At 32.5% G+C, this 22,594-nt stretch overlaps 1 protein-coding gene across 2 annotated transcripts in view; it reads left to right on the top strand.

The window, feature by feature from the left end:
• The window catches only part of LOC128158001 (uncharacterized), a 48,555-nt gene that overhangs the window by 10,937 nt on the left and 15,024 nt on the right, over positions 1 to 22,594 (top strand). Inside the window, exons 1-2 of one of the 2 annotated variants that reach the window (XM_052820670.1) lie at positions 10,328 to 10,461; positions 14,602 to 14,970. The exons of the other annotated variant lie outside the window; for it this stretch is intronic. Coding sequence (XP_052676630.1) covers positions 10,356 to 10,461; positions 14,602 to 14,970 — 475 coding nt within the window. The 5' untranslated portion in view covers positions 10,328 to 10,355. Of the gene's footprint in view, positions 1 to 10,327; positions 10,462 to 14,601; positions 14,971 to 22,594 lie in introns of those variants that run through there. 2 annotated transcript variants of the gene reach the window in all.

Raw genomic sequence — 22,594 nt, 5'->3', positions numbered from 1 at the left:
TGCCGACCATAAACACTTTGTACAAGTACATGTAACATGATTATCGTTCTTTGCCAGAGGTGCGGTTGGGAGCTTAGAGGGAACGACAGTAGACAATATACAAAACGATGTAATTTAACTTTTCATTGATTTAGTGAATTACTTTTTTTTGTAAAGTTCATCAAAAATGTCAAACTGATTAGAAAACGTTAACCGTATGTGTTGACCACAACAAGTGTCAAGTATTTGCAGTACTAATAAAAATCCATAACAAACTACTGTGAGTATGTTGTAACTTTATATCTTGTTTTAAAGTATTAAATTAGTGCAAAAGAAGCAAAATTTACTGAAATAAGGTTGCAAATGAAAGTTGAAAATGTAACGTTGTTTCAACGTCAAAATGTAACGTTGATTCAACGTAGAAATCGTGTTGAAATCTGGTTAAAAATTAAGAATATGACAATGAAAATAAGTTAAAATAATGTGACTTTTTGCAAAAGGTTGTTTATAAACATGCCTTTTTTTATTATGTTGTGCTGTTTTAGGTGTGTTGACACTTCATAAAAAATGTATAAAGTCGCCCTTTATGTTAATCCTAGCAGAATTTGAGTATATCCTTCGCTAAATAACTTTTGTATAAAGTCTTCGATCGATCGTTGAAAAGTTGAACTTGGTATTTTAAAATGTTTTAAGTAAGGCTGTTGGAAATTGATCACAAAGAAACCATGTACATTCTGCCAAATGGTAGCCATGCTTGTTTTCATTGACTGAAACAAAGGATGTCAACACAAAAACGTAGAATCCACAAAAGTCAGTTCATCATTTGCATTCTGCAGACTGTTTTGAAAAAAGTAACTCCCAAGATATTTCAATGTAAAATATTAAACAGTCACAATAATTCAAAAGCTAAAATCCCGGCATTTTACTGTACATAAAATCTGTGAAGTGACTGCACAAGGTGTGCCCAAGAACTGACTTTCTTTGTTCACCTATAGCGTCTTTAGCGGTCAAGCTGACATAAAGCAGCCTGGTAAATTGCATAACTCCCTAGATCAGCAATGCTTGCAGTAGAGATGTGTCCGCGCATCCCCTTATCACTGACCTAGGTAAAATGCAATTAGCCACAAATTTCTTGTATGAAAACAATCTATTTTTAAAAAATGTAATGTGAAATAATTACTTTACGTTTCATTTAAAAGAAAATTGACATTTTAATTGGATAATACAATAATATAATAATTGTATTCTAAAATATATGACATAAAAATATATTCAAATTAACATTAATATTTTTTAAAACACATAATTTAATGCTTCCAGTTTACAAAATATAAGTAACACCTAAATCAAACACATGATAAGGAAGACTAAATTTGAAAATATGTGTTCAGTTTCATTTATATATTAAAACTTTTTTCAACGTTGAAAAGTGGTTGATGTCTTTCAACGTTGAAAATAAGTTGGGTCTTAAACGTGGAATCAACTTTGAGTTATGGTTTGGGTTTCAACGTTGAAACCTCAACGTTGATTCAACGTTGAATAATGGTTGATCAACGTTGAAACTTGATTTTAACCATTTCTCAACGTTGAAACAACGTTGCGTGTCCACTGGGTTAAGTTTGGTCCTTACTAAACAATCATAAAAAGCAATAAAATATTCTAAAAGATATCCCATTGACCTAAATATGATAACAAAAGGGAGACATGAAAACACCAAATCCAATGTACACATGATTAAGTTAGATATTGACAGCAGGTGTACACAATTAAACACATTATATGCCTTATCGTACATGCGGTATTAAACGACACATATTGACCCCAGATACATTAATTGAAAGGAACAGAGAAGACTAAATTCACAGATCAAACCCAATTTTTCTGTTTATGAAGTTCTGCAATGTCAGATACATTGTAATAGCTGGCTTTTTAAATTCTGAAAATCATACCAACATCAGATTTTTTGCATGTTAACTCTCAATATTGTTTTAAAAATAATTGACTATATACACTGCTGAATAGGCCACACAACTCTTTGAATTGTGAATACCATTTAAAGCCTTTAACAAGGAGATTATATTTGAACCGTATTACCATTATCACATCGCTATTATTCAGTATGATATTAAACATATTAGGTCCACCGTTATGTCCTAATTTCATAGCGTAATGTTTATATTTTACGTTTCTACCGGAGATATAGCATATCCTATATTTCAGACAAAAAGGTATGCAGCTGAAAGAGCTATGTATGGGATTCTGAAAAAGGGTTATCCATTGCACCCTTCTTTAGACGATCAGTACATTTGTTTGATAAGATCGTAGTTCCTATACTGTTATATATGGCTGAGAAGTATTGGGATATATTAATCACAGGATGAATGACCATCCTTAAGTTCTCCTTAACTTAACTTAAAGGTGCTTAAAGGTAGCTTAAAGACGATCTTTAAGCCACCTTTAAGCTATAAGTGTTGCTTAAAGGTGGCCTAAAGAAAGTGTAAAGATGAGTTAAAGGCAGCTTAAAGACTATATTTAAGCTACAATGTACCTTTAAGGACAACTTATAGGTCCTTAATGTCCAAACTTCTTTAAGCCACCTTTAAGTTACCTTTAAACCAGCTTTAAGGACCTGCTTAAAGATTGTTTTTCGTCCTGTGAATGTTGATATAATAGAAAGAATACACCTTGTTAAACTGCTTTCTCATCTTAAGTCTTCTACTTCATATTATATAATAAATGGAGAATTAGGGAGAGTACCTTTAATTGTACATGTACATATTGAGACAAAAATATTTGCATATTGTTAAAAATAATCCATGGAAATCAGTCAACACATTGTTACATAATGTATAGTTTACTTTATGCTAGATAGGTAAATGGTAAAGAATATAAATGGCTAAAGAATTCAATTTTAGATGAGAGTGGGTATTGTAATATTTGGATGAATAACCAAGTAGTTAATGATGATTGGCTAATCAACAGCTTGAAAAAATGCTGAAAGATCAGTTTTAACAAAACTGGGAATCAATCTGCCATAATTCTCCAAAGGTGTTATATTTTTTTTTTTACTTACCAGTATTTAGACTTTAGATGCCAACTGTATGTTAATTGTAATTTAAGTATTATATGAAACAAGTTTAAGCTAGATTTCGAAATTCAAACCGTAAATTATCTATTGAAACTGGTAGATGGAATGACATAGAAAGAAGAAACAGGTTATGTAATTTATGTAAAAGAGACATTGGATATGAATTTCACTGTGTTGCACCGAGATGAACAACGAAAAAGAGAAGTATATATCAAACTTTTATCATTTTAGACCAAATATTGTCAAATTTAACGAGCTTTTTTATCAAATTATATTGACTTATTATATATTAAGCTTATTAAGCAAGTTATGTAAGTTTATCAGAATGGTTATTAATATTCCTATATATTTATCTACATAAACAATGTAAATTTATACTTCATACATAACACTGTGCCAGATAATTATGCCAGTGCCAAGGTGGAATTTTTGCACCCGCTAAAGATGCAGTTTCGGAAAAATCCATATATACAAAATGATAGAACATTGTTTAGTGAGTATGTAACCACTTTTGTTATTAGTGTGTTTTACCTGACAGCTGAGACATTTACCTTTAAAAATCAATACCCCATAGGAAAATAATAATTCTCATAGAAGAAATGATTGTATAGAACCATTATAGGTTGCTTATTTTTTCCTCTACTCGCAAATAAAGTGTGAATTGTGAATATGTTTCTATAAAAAACTGTTTAATGTTCACTGGTTATATATAAGCTAGAAAGTGTATGGTATCTGTGTATTTTGATTTGCTCTGCAACACCACGTAACATATTTTACGTGTATTTATTAAAGCATTGAATTAATGGTGTAATTATTGCTTGCATCGATAGAAAGAGGAATGACCCACTGCTGTCTTAGTTTGCTAATTGAATGACACATTTTGTACGTAAACGAAGAAAACTCTTGTCCTCTGACTAGTCAATACAATGTAAATAAACCACTTTATTGTTATAAGGACCCTATTATACACTCCCTAAGAGTAATTCACGTTCCTCTTGTGATTGCATGCACACGAGTACACGTGTTTTTTTCGCTCATTATGCATCATCATGATTTTAAGCATTGTGTTCAAAAACATCAAAGATACCTATCAAGGGACTGAAATTTACACTTACTATAATTCATTACCGGGCTCGTAAACATCAAAGCCATCCCCCTACTTAACCTGGGACCTGACATTTTAGGGGCCACTTCAAGTTGAAAACCATTATTTCTGCAAAGAATTTGTAATTTGTTTATCTCTTTTTTTGATATTCCAGGCCCTTAAGAAAATGCACTGTTTATTATTAGGGAATTATAAATATCAGTCTCGGGAACCTAGGTGATCCCTACCCTGGGATTGTTTAAAAAAACCTTGATATCTTAAAGAACCATCTATTAGTGTTCAACGACTACTGTGCAAAATAGAGATGGTACCATCTCTTGTTTGAGAGATTTGTGGCCTTACTAGAAATACTCCTCACCTTACCTTAATTGCTAGAAAATCCCCAGTTAAGAAATCTATACTGAGATGAGAAATCGATAAAAATCGTTGGGTTGTTACTCTGTCTATCAGGGATAGTAAGTCAAGTTTATATAGCGCAGTAGACATTTCTATTCTGTTTTTTTTTGGCATGCAGTGAAATGTAAATTTTGATAAATTATCAACTTTTCACAAAAGTACAAATGCATTTTGAATATATATTTCTTAAATTCTAAATAGTCATTAATTTGTTTCCTAACCTAACAATTTAAAGGAAACCTTCTGGAATTTAATTTTTTTTAATTTATAATGGAATTTAATTTATAATTTAAAAATTATAAAATTATGAGTATGAAACTGATCGAATAACATGCAGCAAAGACAATGAACACCATATCTGACGTTGTATAAATTGTGTGAAAAAAGATTAATTGTTTTATGTACATATAAGTATAATGTGCGTGTTAAGTAACGAGCAATAACATCACGAGTTTTACATCATATGTAATAATGCATCATGTGCAGAAAAAAAGATGAAATTGTATCTTAATAACCTATTTTAAAAAGTAATAATTCCACAGGGAATATACATGATAATGATGTTAAGTTATGATACTATCTTAACATTTCATTTAACCAACGTTGCCAGGTTTGTTAGCAATATGGGGATATATAAAATATCAACATTCTTTTTGATTGACGATCAATAATTTCAATTTTCGAGGCTGTCGTAGTTTTGGGACAGTTAAAAGGGAAGGAAACTAAAAATATGTTGTACTAAAAATCAATTATCATATACCATAATTATAAATCGTATTTATTTTCATTTAAACCCCGGAACATTGAAATAATACAATAATATGTTTTGTTATACTTTCATGTTAAATACTGAAATCTGATTGGTTAAGACGCAGTTAATAATATTTACTATTACCCTCAGCGTTAGCAACGCACTTGGCAACGGGTAACATTAAAAAATATTACATGCGCGAAAATTATGCGCGTACGGTTTGCTGTAGAATTCACGTTATTCCTATATAAAAGCAGTAAAATTTTCTTAAAAATTTTAAAAAAGACATTCAGTATAACAAAATAAATAGTGCCTGTTTGGGAGGATAACAGTTGAAATTGACACCGCTCGAAAACCATTGTCAACCTCCGCTTCGCGTCGGTTGACAATGGTTTTCTCGGGGTGTCAATTTCAACTGTTACCCTCCCAAACAGGCACTATTTATATAATATTTACCGCCGCTATGAGAGCTGCCGCGGAACTTTAATCTTTGCCGCCACACCATCCTTTTATGAACAAAGCATCAGTATTAACAAATCGTGATATTGGCTAAAAATGACCAGTTCTGGAAAATGTGAAACAATATCGATTTTAAGATCGTTTTTTTTTACCTTTGACTTTGCGAGCATGTTTGATGAAATCTAAAAGCAGAATTCGTGTCGGAGGAATCTCCGCTTTGTTTGGAAATTGTCAACAGATGTCAATCGTTGAAAATGTCTGCCGTCCTTATTTCGGCATGGTAATTCCGACTTTAGACAATGTATTTAAAACACTCCGATCAATCATAACATTCTCATTCAGATAGCGAAGAACGTCACTTGAAATAAAAATAGACTCGGGCTCATATATAACATTGAATGACAGCAGGTACATGTAAACAGCTGTCATTTATTGAATAAAAATGTTTTTTCATACCTGTATTTACTCTTTAGACTGACGTGTGAACCTAAACATTATCAATTTTATTCAATTGATTACTTGAGTAACATAAAGACATAAACCAGAGTTTATTCTGAGCGCTGTGTACATTGTAAACCAAACCGGAATTGATGGTGTTACGTCAAAATAATTCATTACATGTATTTTTTATACAAAAAAGTTCTACATCATGTCAGCCTCTAATAAATACTACTTTTCTAACTTTAAACGTGCATTAAAGTTGAATTATGTAGTTTATTTTCAAAACAGCTTGACAAATGCGATAATTTAAACCACTTATAGTCTGTCCCAAGTTATTGCTTCCATCAATTTTTGATGATTTTTAATAAAAATACAGACACCTGTGAATGACATACAATTGAAATCGATGAAAGGGAATATATCCAAGATATCTTCATTGAACAGGTATCCCTTTTCACTCATAAAATTTCACAGGAACGAAAAGAATTTTCTTTCGGAGATTTGTAATGGGAAATGTTTACATCTTTTCCCCATTCGGAATACACTCGGAATACATCGCGCAATTTTTTAACATTATCATCCGGGCTTATTAATGGCTGATGCAAATCTCCGTAGACTTTCAATTTTTGGATGTGTGTTGAAACTTGAAGCGGTAGAGGGGGCGTTTGAAAACAGATAATCTGGACATTTTTCATATTAGTGGATGAACGTAGTTTGAGCACAAAGGTATTAATTTTACTTTTATTTAAATATCAAGCAAAAAGTGGGGGAAGCAAAACTCGGGACAGAGTTTTTATAATAAATATAAACAATAACAACAACAACAATAGTGCTTATATAATAAGCACAAACATTTGCAATGTTTGTGCTTATTATATGTATATATCTATGCAATGTGTATCGTCCCGATCCTCTCAAATTGTCGTTTAATTAACTGCATTCTACCTGTATCTCGAACGACCGTGTAGTGAGCAACCAATTTTTTTGTCTTGCCTAGATGGCCCAGTGTATATTGGAGAATAATGTCCGCGGCATCTCATTGCTCTCGGCAATAACTATACTAGTAGAATAGTTGTTAGAAAACATAGAAACGATGTGTCAGCATCAGAACCAACTGGCGTGAATTCCATCTACGTATTTTTATAGGTCATGGAATATTAGCAAATGCTAATTTTGACATATAGTCATCCACATCGAATTTGATAATTACTACATTGCTTGCTATTGTACAACAGCCATTGTTCCAGTTTTCGTGGTCTGGATGACAACGCACTAGAAACGCCATGGGAGCGCGGTACAAACGCTAATAAACGCAGAAGAAACGTCAAGAGAGCGCGATAAAAGCAGAAACAGCTCCTTGGGATCGCTGTGTGAACGCAGCCAAATAAAAAACAACTTGTTCAAACCGGCCGCGATGAAAAGAAATACATCTGCTTATAAATAATTAGTGAGTTATCTCCCGTAATTCAGTGTTTAACTGAATAATGACCTCAGTAAAATAATGACCAGAGGTCATTTTTCGACGTAGAAAAATGGCCCTTTTGTCTGAAGAATAAGTGTCATTTTCATTAACATGAACACACTCTACATGAAGAAAATAACCCCTGTAGAATAATGACCCCATTATAATTTAAATTTTCTTCATAGTCCCAGCCAAATCACCAATATTAATGTCAGTTTCAGCATATCTTTTACAACATACGTCACAGCATAGCACTGCATTGCATTGCACTTAAATCTCATACCATAGCATTGGAATCTCATATTTTAGCATACAATCTCATAGATTCTCATTTGCCACATAATATCAGACCACACCATAGCATAAATCATGATTTTAACTCGATTTTAATTCTTTTTTGTTAAGAATAAATGTTCGCATTACAATGTACATGTTAGTGGTAAACTTTGACTTATTATCATTTTACTTAGAAATGTTTGGAACTCTTCTGTAAAGCGAGGCGTTTAAGTTCAAACTCATAACATACATGTAACATACCATTAATAGCATACAATATCATTAAGCTCTTAATTTCAATTTTTCATATCATGCAAATCTCATAACATTGAATTAAAATCTCATAGCATATCAATGAAATCTCATACCTTAGCATGGCATAAAATTGTAAAAGATATGCATGAACTGACTGTACATATAAGCAGATATTAGTCTCTGTTTTGTGAAATCATATTCTAAGAAAAATAAATCTCATAGAATATCATTGAAATCGCATACCATAGCTTAGCATAATTTTTTTAAAAATATGCATAAAATGACTGTACATAAAAGCAGACATTAGTCTCCGTTTTGTGAATCGTATTTCAAGAAAAATTCTTTGTCTATCCATCAAATAAAATATATGTGTGTCGAGGAACCTTGAATCAAAATATTGAAAGGGCTCAATGGGCGTGGCCATTTTACTTTTATATAAAATTGCTATGGAAACTTTGTTTACGTAAAGAATGAAATCTTTAATGTGAACTACATGTCAATGCTTTACTATTTTTTTTAACCTTATGAACCCTTTTAGAAATAATATATTTTTAAATATATTCCATCATTGTTTGTTATCTATTTAAGACATATTACTATAGTCGGGTACTCTCCATACAATTGTTTAAAAAAATATAGTTCTTAATATTCCTGATCAGCAAATACACATTACATGTATAACAAATGTTTAGAACATCACTCTTTATGTAATACGTAGAAGAAAAAAACTAAAATTTACGTAAAATGATTTTTGAAAAAAAATCACCTTTCTCAAGAAATGTAAATAAGCAGTGTTTATATTACTACGCTACCTGCCTCCTTCGTCTTTTTACGAAAATATAATTACATGTATGTCACTTTTGCTCAGCAATGAATATTATACATGTATCCATTATATAACATTCTCATGATCATTGTTTGTTTAGTATAACACAGTTTGCTCTGAGAGAAAATGTTTATCATTCATTTTGTGCATTTGTATGAATGTGTTTTTTTTTTAAATTACGAAATAGTTATGCAACACCTGCGCAGTGCCGCGTCAGTCGACGAGAAAAGCTATCTAACTGTTAACAACCAATTTGTGTTGATGTAACCTGGCGTGTATGCTACGGATACAAAACAAACTATATACAGTGATTTCTTTAAAAGTTGGGTGTTTTTAACTTCAAAATCAGTTGAGCAGACTGAAAATTTAAGTACTTTCAAAGTCAAATATCTTGGCTATGGGGTAACACATATCTATTCTTGTTTAGGTCATGGGTCATTTTTCTACGGGGGTTATTTTTCCTCATGTTTGACATGAAAAAAACATACCCTGGTGAAGAAAAAAAATTCTACATCTGAGGAGTCATTATTCATCGTCGAAATTTGACCCCCCCAGTCATAATTCTACGGAGGCCATTATTCTTTTTTACACTGCAAACTAATCGATCGGCCTTTATGCGGGAAAATAACTGCTCCATTATTATCGATCAGTTTTCCTGTCGTTGCAACTGATTTAAACAAAAAGAACCATGCATTTTTAAAGCCAAAATTAGGTAACTAGATTATGTTTCTTTCCATTTTTTTTCAAGCCGTGATCCTGAATACCGCGTTTGTAATGCCTATGGATACTCTTAAATATACAGAGTTATAGTTTATTCTGTCAAAATTCTCTATTCTTTATTAAATTCTCGTGTATAGAATTATTTATCCATTGTTCCCTGCACCAAAACAGTTCTTGAATTACGTAGTCAGCCACCTGTTGATTTTTCGCGTGGTCAATGTTTATTTAGGAATTAAGAACTTGTCTCGCGTCGGGTGATTTGATTGCTCATTGTATGTATTCCGTTATGCAAGTACTGTTTTCCAAATGAAAAATGAAAATGAAAAGAGGCATCGTAATCAGGATCGAGGAGGTCTAATACACTTCAAAAGAATTGTATTTTTTCAAGAATAGACAATCAAAACCTACTGCATTAAATACTAAAATTTTTTTGCAACATTGTTCTCCAAACGCGATGTTGCCTCATCTTGCCAAATTATTTTTCAGAACCCCCTTAGCCGGATGAGACAAGTTTGACTGTATTGTAAACAAATGCAGATAATTTTAGTCCGCATGCGCAGTCGCTTGATTCACCAACGTAAAGGAGGAAGTGGAAAAATGATAGGCCTATTTGTGAGGAAGAAAACAAACATCATTTCAAACTCTGTTCTGTGTCCAGTCAGAAAGTTGTTCTTGCTAGTGTGTGTCCTGATGACAAGCTATGGTAGGTAATATAAATCTTGAGTTGCTGATCACATAATGAAAAACAATGAATCGATTTGAATAACGCATGATGCTTGAAGGCGGCTTACTCTAAAACCTGGCCTGGCCAGGCCAATGGGGCCAGGCCAAGCCTCAAAGTTGACCTGGCCTCACTTTTTGCCTCAAAATTGGCCTGGCTTCAAATTTGGCCTGGCCTCAAATATGGACATGGCCTCACGTTTGGCCTCTTCAGAAAATGTTTGCTCAAATTTTAAAACTTTTCTTCTTATTATTTTCTTAAATTTAGAGTTAATTTTTATTGATTTCATTTAGAAAATGAAAATTCAAATGAATGTTTTTTTAATGTTTAAGGAATAATCATATGAAAAAATATATTTGACAAGTGACCGATTGTTCAAGTTTAATTAATTAAATACATGTTTAAACACACAAAATATATCTATGAGGCTATGACATGCATGTACAGCATTGCTCTTACTATTGTAAAAGGGGCGTGATCAATCTTTTGGTGAAAAATTATTTTTTTCTATTTGAATGTTTATAATGCTTCGGTAAGGCATTTTTAAAAGGCAACCAAAAATTGGGTGTGGTTTGTAAAGTTATAAGTGAGTTGCAGAGCTTACAAATTTGTTTATCGTAAGGAACTGTTTATTTATGCTTGAAATGAATAAGAAGATAGACAAATCAGCTTGAAAATTTTTTTTCCGATATATTGAACCTATGTAAACAAAAACAGGACACGAGCCTTGTTTACATGACGAAAAATTGTGATCCCTGTATCATGCTTAAAACTTATCGACTGACACCCAAACTTCATTAGAAATGCATTCCTAAAGAATTGTTAATAATAAAAACAGAAAAATAAAATTTGATCAAAATCGTGACCATGCCCCTTTAAGGAATATATAATGTCAATACCAAAGCGATTAACTATAAAAACTAAGAGTCTTTACTCCCACCCCTATCTCTCATTTAAAAAGTTAATCATGATTTTAAGAGACTGGCCTGAATGATATCCAAAACATTTGTAAACTGGTACATAGCATTAAAGTGTTATTACTGTGTAATGCACTTTAAAATTTGCAGTTTGTTTACATTACCTGTCAACACAAATCAAGCCCAAATTTCCCTCCCCAGCAGAAATGTGATAACAACCTTTTTTGTCGCTAATCTACTACACTGGGTCAGATTAATTGCCTTTCCTGTCATTTAACATTTCACAGGGTCAAATTTAATCAATGGCATTTGTGAACGACTGCAACATTGCATCCTCCGAGAGCTTGACTCAGTAATGGTCTTTTTATCATCACCTCCTAATTACAGTAGAGTTTCATGCATGTGTTGCTAATATATTTAGTTACAATTTTTCTTCTATGAGGAAATGTCATTATCAGAATCTGAACAAAGCAAAACATTTTGTGACCTTTGATGTTAGAACAAAATTAATATTGGCCTCTTCCATTATTTTTTTCTTAAACAAGTCAATGGTAAAGGAAGAGTTACAAATATATTGTCTGATCCTGAGAGCAGTCTAAATACATAAAAAAACATAAAGATCTATAAGAATGGATTACTCAACATACATGAAGTCATAAATATGCATTGTAAGGACTTTATTTTCAGTTTTAACTATTAATTTTTAATAGACTATCACTATAAGACACTAAATGCTAAATGGGATGTTCAATGTGCATTGAAAATAAAGCAATAAAAAATCAATAAAATCATGAAATATGTAAAGAGAATATATATAAATAAATTTGAGGCCAACAATTTTGGAAGAGGCTAATTTTGAGGCCATACCAAAATTTGAGCCAGGTCAATTTTGAGTCAAAAATTGAGGCCAGGCCAACTTTGAGGCCAAGCCAGGCCAATGGGGCCAGGCCGGGTTTTAGAGTATGCCTTTGAAGGCAACACATTTTGTTTTGCTTTATACGTGGAACTCCTATCGTTTTTGCTTGGTTTTGGGAAGTGTACTCTTGGGTTTTTATCCCGAGCTTATTGCATGTGTTAAACCACGGGAGACAGGTTCGAGGGCCTGAACCAGAACATGATTTCCTCCTTCGTACGTGGCAGGCACTCTGGATGGGGACACAAAGAGGCGTGTTCCCACCACAGTCACTTGTGGGGGCGCTATTGTGCCAGGTGCACAGGAGGTTATTTCTGTAGGCAGGTAGTGTTTCTCTGGATTGCACCAGGGGTAATTTCATGCAGTCTTTGTATGCATAAGTTGTGAAAAACACTCGCCACGCAATTGCTGTTTTTATCAATAAAATCAGATTCATAGATATTTATGTCTCTGTTAAAATTTAAGTTGATTCATTTGTTGTTTATGTTCGGCGTATCTGGGATTAAAGTCATCGTATATACATTTTTATAATTCACAATCGCTAAGTTAACTAAAAAATCCGAATACAAGATTTTTTTTTAGATAATAATAATTAGGAATAAGGTATACATGTATATTAGTTTTCGATGATTTTTATTTAAAAGTAAACTATTAAGGATTTTTATTTTGTATGAATAATTTTTAACAAGTTGTTAAAAATAAACAAAATATTCATGGAGCATGTTTTAAACATGATATCATTCAGTTATTTCGTTGTATATCTATTGTGTAACTCACGTACCATGTTGCCCTAAATACTGTGACCCGATTAGCAAAATATGTGTTCAACGGAAACACGTGCGAGTTAGAAAAAAGATGCTTTAACAGTCAACGGGAGATAATCTTTCTTGTTGATTCCTGATCTTAAACCTGAATGTTGGATGCTCAAATAACCCCTCGGATCTACCTTAAATTTGATGGAAGCAACAACCTACAGTTGTATATTAATTAGTAGAGAAATCAAATCAAACTAAAACCTATTCCCCAAATCATGAAAATCCTAATCCGGGGGGGGGGGGGGGGGGGGGGGGGCTGAACCCTCTATTCTGATATGTGCCTAATGGTTAGGTCTAATTTAGCGTTATTTTGATAGTTTTAATCAAATTTTTATCAAAGCTCTAAAGAATAGAGCGATTCTTATATGGGAGTATCTTATTTAGGATTTCTTCTTTAATAAGATTTATTCTTTTATCTAGGATTGAATATTTTCCTTTATATTTTATAAAAAGATCTGTGAACATATTTAAATCTTGAGCATGCAAATTTACAATATCAGAATTTTTTATTTTTGATGGATTTGTAAAATTAATTTATAATATTTCATAATTTTAAGCAATTCAACATAATGTTTACAAAATGAATACTAATTAACAAGTACGAATTATATAAACTAGTACTGTGTAGTTCGAGTAACTTTGTATAGACAAAATATTTTTTCTTTTGAGAATATGAAGGTTTTTAAAGCCGTAATAGTTACCATGCTATTCAAATTTCAATAATAAATAAATTCATACCGAAATACCGGTAATGTATGGTGCTACATGTATTATACATTTTGAATCCTTATTATGTAAATCATACGACATGTAATTGCAAGGGACGATAACACTAAGTCTGTTTCTGCGTAATGTAGTTAAATATTTTAAGGAAAGTTTGGTTTAGATCGGGGTAACAGGGTACAAAAGTTAAAATCAGCTCGAAAGTTTGTTTCACACCACGAAATGCTATGTATATGAAGTGGTGTAAAACTATTTTTCTATTTCGAACGCTGATTATGCATAAAAGGATATCATATATACAATTTGGTAAACAAATTCTCTTGGAATTCAAGATAACAGTTGTGTGTGAGAGAAAACGATTGCAATTTTCGAAAGAGGTATACAACACGTACATTTAATTTGGAATTAGATGCAGTATGATACATTTAAAATTATATAGTTTAATATAAAAGTGGCTTCACCGGAAATACCTACAGTGTAGTTTTCTTTTATCATACCACATTGTTCGTTACATAATGAAATGGCGCCTTCCAGATATGGATTGAAATCTTCTTAATGATTAATTTAAATCTAGAAACGAAATATTACATGTAAATTGTTAAAGTTTGATTATTTAAATAACATCAAAAATAAAAAAAAACCAGTTTTATCTCAAAATATGTCTTTATTGATTTAAAGGTAGTTCATTCTGAAATTAAAAGTAAGCAAATATAATATATTAAAGTATGACAATTTTCATTTTTTTCTATTGCAGCCTATGCCACTATATCGATCCAAGTTACCGACAGTGTTAACATATATGGAAAGACAGACATCGACATTCTTTGTATTGTCAATGGAACATCACTTGAAAACATTGATGGTATCCAGCTGAAGAAATCAAATGCAAGCATTGTGTCAATTTCATACTTTGGTATTATTTGGCAAGATAAGGTTTTAGAGACTCGAAGCAAGATAAATGCCTCCATAAAAAATGTCCAGTCATCATACCTGCATCTGACAATTTTAGCTTGTAATGTTGAGCGAGGGGATGATGCAATCTACTTTTGTGACCTCAGTGCCACCAGAGAAGATATTACCCCATACCAGTCGAGATCTGAACAAATATCTTTGAATATAACGGGTAAGGTTCCATGTATTGGATTTAACTATATTCAAGCTATGATATATATAATATATATATATATATATATATATATATATATATATATATATATATATATATATATATATATATATATATATATATATCCTAGACAGTCAATCTTGTCACCTTCGTGGAATCTCACTATCCCACAATCGTAATAATGAATGATTCCATTAATCTCACATCATCAATTGATATTCAAACCAAAAGAACCAGCAAGTTTTCGCGTCGAGTTTAGTATATACCCGGTATAAAAAGCACGAAGCTTAACAACATAGCAGAGGTCAGCCGACATTTGTGATTTTATATAGAAAATTGGGGACATGCATTCATTTTAAAGCCTTTTTTCTCAGCCTAACCGTGTACATATCTGTCCGAAAGACAAAAGACGCATTATATGTTTGAAAATCTCATGTACAAATAAGTCTGTACAACATTAGGCTTGTACTTAAGGTTTAAGTTTACTCAGAATGAAAAATTTTTACTGATGATAATATAAAACCATCTGTGTGTGTTATTTACCTTTCATGGTAGTGTTATTTTTCTTTTTTGAGATAATAGCCATTGAATATTTTTTGAAAATTTAAGAAAAATCCCAATAAATTTAACACAATGGTTGAGATTTTCTTAATTGTGAAAATAATATAAATTGCCAAACTCTTTTAAAAATGAAATACAGTTTACGAAAGGCAGTGATACTAAGTGGATACAAAACATTAAGTTTTCATTCACAATTTGTATAAATATTCGGTCCGAATTTCCTCTATCAGTTTTCAAATTCTACCCATTTTTTATTCAATTTAACAAAAAACTGAATGATGATTAAATAAAAAATTTTTAGTATTAAACTAGGTATATTGATCTTACTCTGCTGGCATAAAATTTATATAAGGTCAATGATGAAAATTTTGACATATGGTGTCTTTTATCGTTTTTAAGCATTTTTCAATATTTTTGTTATGTGTGCCATACAATTATCAAAATGAAAAAATTAGATTTAACCATGCTACAGAAAATATGCAAAATTATGATGAATAACAAATAAAATCTTAACTTTGAATATTTCAGTATTAACAGAAATATTTCAATGAAAAACAAAATCTGAAAAATTCAGTCCGAATTTCCTCTGTCTTGCTAAAAGTCCAACTTTGTTTGAGCCTAATTCCATAATATATACTAGCGGAAAAGAAACTGTACATAATTTAATATATGAAAAAACATTCAAAAATTTCAATGAACATATTTTATTTTTTGTAATATTGTTAAGACATGTATTCGTAACAACATCTCATAACACATTAATGTCAACGTCGAATAATGTCAATTTCAGCACACTCGAAAGTCACTGTTATTTGAAATTGAAGTAACAAAATTAATACGAGTGTGACCACCATTTGCGTTCACGCATGCTTGACAGCAACGCCTCATTGATGCCACTAAAGTGTTCAGAAATGCTTGAGGGATCTTGTTCCAGATGTTGGTTAAAGCCTTGCCTATATCAGCCAATGTCACTGGCTGATTTGGTAAACGGCGTAAATGTCTTTCCATTCCATCCCAGATGTGCTCGATCGGCGACAAATAGGGGAAAACAACAGGCCAAGGCAAGACACCGACATTCTGTTGATCGGCGACAAATCGGGGGAAACAGCTGGCCAAGGCAAGAAATCGACATTCTGTTGAACAAACAAGTCCCTGACTACACGTGCTACGTGTAGCCTTGCGTTGCTTTGCTGCAGAGTGATGTGATTTTGATGTCTCTGTATGAGTAATAATACGCTGAATAATTTCATCTCGATACTAGTAGCGTACGCCGGTGAGATTTCCATTGACAATTTATACAGGGGTCTTCCACCCCACACCGTAACGCTACATCGACCAAATTGTCGACGTTGCACAACACAAGCGTCCTGGTAACGCTCCCCAACGCGACGATACACCCTACAACGGCTGTCACTGCTATCCAAATGAAATCTTGATTCATCAGTGAACAGAATATTGGCCCAGTTCTGTATTCTGAATCGCAGATGTCGTGTGCACCACGCTAGTCTGGCGATACGATGACGTTGAAGCAGTACTGGGCGCACCGCTGGACGTCTTGGTCTGATGTTTTGCTCGCGCAGACGATTACGCACAGTTCTTGGACTAATTGGTCGAAGCCCTGGAATGCTACGGGCAGTCAAACTTTCTGTCTGGAAACGATTTCTCAGATGCACAAGTCTAATTTTGTTGTCCTGTTGACGTGACGTCACACGAGGTCGCCCAGAGTGCGGTCGATCCTGAGTGTTACCAGATTGTTGAAAACGTCTCCATAACGACTGGATGGTGTTCCGATGAACTCCAAAGTGTCCTGCTACAGTATTTTGTGTCATTCTAGCTTGCAGCATCCCAACAGCACGATTACGTTGATTTTCGTTGAGTCGTGGCATGACATAGGAGTAACTTTTGTTGAAACTAAAGTGGTTTCCTTAACAAAAAAAGTCTAAACAAATCCTTTACAATTCTTATTCCAAACAGTATTGTTCCGTTAAACTCGTGCATACAAATTATTCAATAAACAACAGGTGCTCACTAACCATGAAAAAGTCCGTGCACCCGGACAGTTACCATCCGATATTGTCAAAAACAGTACCATTATCGATTGTTTAAATTTTATAAATACAAACAATAGATATAGAAAAATTATACTAAATTTTATTATGCACAGTTTCTTTTTTCAGCTAGTATAGTAAAAATATCGAATGTTGTGTCAACAATAATTCATTTCATAAAATATCTTTTATATAATAGATTTTAGAATAAATTTTACTAATGATATTGAACTTTATAACAATCCGACTTTGAGAACTCAAACCATGAATAAACAACGTCTTTAAGAAATGAAAATTGTATGAAAATTCAAGGTTTTTCCTATAGCAATCGAGAACGATAACCTGCGTGACCTACGGTATGTTGAAACCATGTATGGTATAAATAATTTAAAAAAGTCACGTGGGTTTAACATGGAATTCAGATAGGGCCATGTAGTTCACTATCGCATCATCGCACCATCGCTGTTTGAGTAGATAGTGCGATGGCTCGACAATGCAATGACGATGGTGCGATGGCACGATAAAGCGATAGCGCAATGACGGGATGATACGATAGCGATAACGCGATGGTGCGATAGCGATGTTGCGATAGCGATGATGCGTTGCTCTCTCGCGTCATCGTTAGTCTTTGTCGCGTCATCGCACCATTGCGCCATCGACTTTTTGCGCATGCGGCATTGAAAGGAGAAAACGCGGCAGGCAGTGAATATATGAACGGATTTTATATTAGAGGTTGATAAACTTGACTGTCTAATAATAATTAGGTATTACAAATTAGCTTTACCCTTTTGCTAACGATATAGATATTTAAATCATAGGCAAATAAACAAAGAAAACAATGCAGTTAATGAAAACCACATAATCAAGGCATGGATTCAAACGGGGGGATGATAATTCTCATTCAAATTTATTAACAAACACATATGCTTTATATATTGAGCAAAATTAGATTTAATTTCAGTATACTAGTGAGCTGTTAGATTTGATATATTGATAAAGAGTGTGTCATTAATATTTTTAACCAGTACTTTTTGGTATGACTATCAAGGTAAAAGTGCGTACACTATATTCATTGTAATTGTAAGAGTTCCCTCCCTTTAAATATTTAATGACTTGTGAACATAATATGAATTTTAATATTGCAAAAGTATTATACTTTCATTTAGATTTAGATGGGAATTATGTACAAGTTAATAACTTAATAGTTATTTTTCTGATATATTTGCAGAATTTATATTTATACATCAACAAATGCAAACATCTGCATGTTACTTCGTCCGTAATAAATTCATTTCATCTTAAGTCCTACCCATTGATAATATTTTCTAGCAACTCTTCGTCATCAAACGCCATATTGTGCAATGGCTGCTGGGAATGTAATCCTTTTTATGGAAAGTCGATAGAGCGATGCTACGATAAAACGATGATGACGACGCGATAAAGAACTAATAATAACGCGATAGAGCATCGCATCATCGCTATCGCACCATTGCGTTATCGCTATCGTATCGTCGCATCATCGCGCTATCGCTTTATCGTGCCATTGCACCATCGTCATTGCTTTGTTGCGCCATCGTCATCGCGCTATCGCACCATTGCATCATCATCATTGCACTATCGCATCATCGTCATCGCACAATCGCACAATCTCACTATCGACTAAAACGTCGATGGTGCGATGATGCGATAGTGAACTACATGGCCCTATCCGGATTCCATAGTTTTATCTAGGTAGACGTTTGTCAAATGTGGTCACTGTAGAACACTGACATGTTTTAAATCGCTTTCCAGACTTTGTGTGGTCAGGAATGTTTGTTTGATCACTATGGTAATATGCAACTTCAAAGCTTTATTCGATTTTTTCCAGACATAAAATAAAGCATAAAGTTTAATTCAGCGCCAATCTACCAACAGTAAAGTGTCTATTTAAAAGTCTCATCCCTCTGATTTTAATAGACACCATTCAAATTGGTTTGGTACGATTTTTTCGGATTTAAATTATCTATAGGCATTAAAAAACCTCAATTGTTTAAATTATGTGCTATTAAGCGCGCATTTAAATCAGATGTATCCATCTGTGATAAAGTATTACGGAAAAAAGCAATTTGGTGATATTTTCTACATAAAAACGGCACTGAAAAAGGACCGTTTCTCTATTGATATATTTGAAGATAAGATTGTAGATATTTCATGAACTGGCTTGTTTCTGCCCATAACTGACGAAAAGTGTTGCCAAAAGATAAAAAACCAATAAATATAAGGTTCTACAGGTTGTTGTTTGTGCAAATTATGCATACAAGTTAAAAACAATACCTTTTTAATCACTCAGAAGAGCTGTCAAACTTCGCAGCTGCATACTTATTTTGAAGATTTAAATATCTGAAAAAAATGAAGAGGGTATAAATTCGTGTTACAAGTAGGGTAAAAATAAATAAAAATAAAAATCAAATCAAATCTTAAATAAAAAATCAACATGTACATATATTTTACAATGAATATATATGTTCATTGTACCTCCATAGACACCGACAAAAATATCAAGTGAGAATTGATAGTGTCTGAGACCTATTTTAAGAATAGGGTACCCTACTTTGATACAAAGTTGCAACCTAAATAAGCAAGCTAAGACCTTTTTCCACATCAAATGATTGTAGAGTGGACAATACCGACCTCCTTCCATATTTTGTCAGAATTTTCAATCTTGAATTAAAGTCTGTAGCTACCAGGGTTTGGGTCCATTACTTTGAAATGTAATTAATTACTTTCAAATACATCGATAATTTTGTGAGTTACTTGCAATTACAATTACATTGATTTTTTTTCCAAATGTTATTAATTACTTTCAATTACATTGAAAAATGTAATTAAATACATTTCAATTTTAATATCTTATCAAAGAATAAATACAATTATAAACAGCATTAAGACACATAAAACCTTTTTATGGTAATGTCTTTAAAATTTGCGTTCATTTTAATCATTATTTATAGGTTTTGCTTTAAGGGAGATGTCAACACCAAATAAATGTAGGAGATTTTTGTTGCATGCATTTGTTACTAATAATAGGCACAGTATTCAACAATAATATACCTCAAAGTACAATACTCTATTTTTAAGATAATTTTTAAAATATCAGTCTGCTTCCAGATAACCCCTTATATGGCAAATTTTTAAACATTTCTGTTTTAAAACTCTAGTAAAAGTGAAATGTTATAAAGTTTGAAAATGAAAAAACAAATTAATTATGAATGAAGTTTGTATGATTTTTATTGGAATCCACATAAATATGAAACTAAAATATTTAAAAATTCTTTTAAGGCAAACTGCTGGATGAAATCCCACAAAAAGCTGAAAATAGAAACAATATTTGTTGGTTAATGAGATGAAAAAAAGAAATGAAATGAAATTGAAATATTAAAAGAAATACTGAATTATTGCAAAAATCTTGGTTTGAAAGATCCTGTTTAAGAGTTGTCTTTCTTGATTTAACTTGGTCTCAAATATCTCAGGACCAATGTTCTAATTTAAAAAAATCCCAAAGAAAAATTTAAAAAAGGTAAAGGTATACGCTAAAATGTAGGAATAAAGTAAGTAGTGCTTATGAAAATGTTTGAATCTGAAAAATTATATTTTTGATTAATGCATTATATTTATATTTAACTCTTTAAAACAAAATGATAGTAGTTACATTGCCTTTTACTCTTTTATATACAATACGAATTATGAAAACCATATGCATACTGTAGAATGATAAGAATTCGTTGTTGCTCAATTTTCGTGGTATTCGTGGGTAACCCTCCACCACGAATTTAAATCCCCAATGAAAAGAATTTTAGAAAGAGTTATCTTTTTTACCGAACCAGTAACCGACGCATCAACGAAATAACATCCCCGCGAATAAACAAAAAAGTCACAATCCACGAAAATTGGCCCCCACGAAATTAAGTGATTCCACAGTATTTATACATACATTATCTGTCCATAGTGATACACACATACGTGTGGTAATTAAAAACAGTATATCATTGCTAGCGCTCTCGAGCGCTAGCAACTACGTTAGTCTTTTTGACTGGAATACACATGTTCGACTCCATAGTAGGGGATTCTGGGAATACTGCACTACGATAGATAAACTGTACCATTTGAATTTCGTTTTATCGACTTCACACGAAGTTTTATGTTTTATTGTTAATGTCAAAAAGTAACAGTAGCTCAGGTCTTCTAATGCAGAGTTATCTTTAATATTATGATAAAAAGCTATCTTTATCGTAAATTCTTTCAAGCTCGGAAAACAACTTCGGATATGTTTTCCGAGGTTGTCGGAAAGTCCCGAGAAGATACGATTGCTTCAAAAAGGAACCAATGGTTCTTGAAAATTTTCACCTCGAAATTAAAATTACAGTATATACATAATGATTAAGGCACAGTCAATGAGCTATGCCATTGCCGATGTGAAGCCCACTATAGATTAACAATTCTAAATTGAGACCCCACTCCAGCACAATTCCAGTACACCACTGTGCCTTCTTATTGTTAATCAATCGATTCAGAAATTTAAACCAATGTTTTAGATATCTGCTTTTGTGTTTGTGATGGCTACAGCGCTAGCTCACCAATCTTTTTAAAAGATAAGCTTGTTTCGATTTCACGTTTTCTCTACATAACAGCTGATAATCAATGTTAGTTGAAAGCTTTAATCACGAAGGGAATTGACACATTTTCTAAGCGTTTGGTGATTTCATTCTTATCTCATCTCCCTCGTTAGAAGAGTTCAATTGAACGGTGTATAGCTATTTTGTACCACGACATAATGCTATCAATCCGGAACAAAATGGCGTTTCTAACGGATGTCAGAAATATTGTGACGATGTAGCCTTCCACCTTAAAATATTTATGTTTAATTTTCAAATAATATATAAACATATATAAACATTGTAATGGGTTCTAAATCCAGTGTCATTAGGTTCACGTTTGGTTCTGAACAAGATTTTTTAAATCTGAATTTATATTCA

The sequence above is a fragment of the Crassostrea angulata genome, chromosome 8 (assembly GCF_025612915.1).
Source record: "Crassostrea angulata isolate pt1a10 chromosome 8, ASM2561291v2, whole genome shotgun sequence".
Classification (NCBI taxonomy): Eukaryota; Metazoa; Mollusca; class Bivalvia; order Ostreida; family Ostreidae; genus Magallana; species Magallana angulata.
This window is presented reverse-complemented; position numbering and strand designations above follow the sequence as displayed.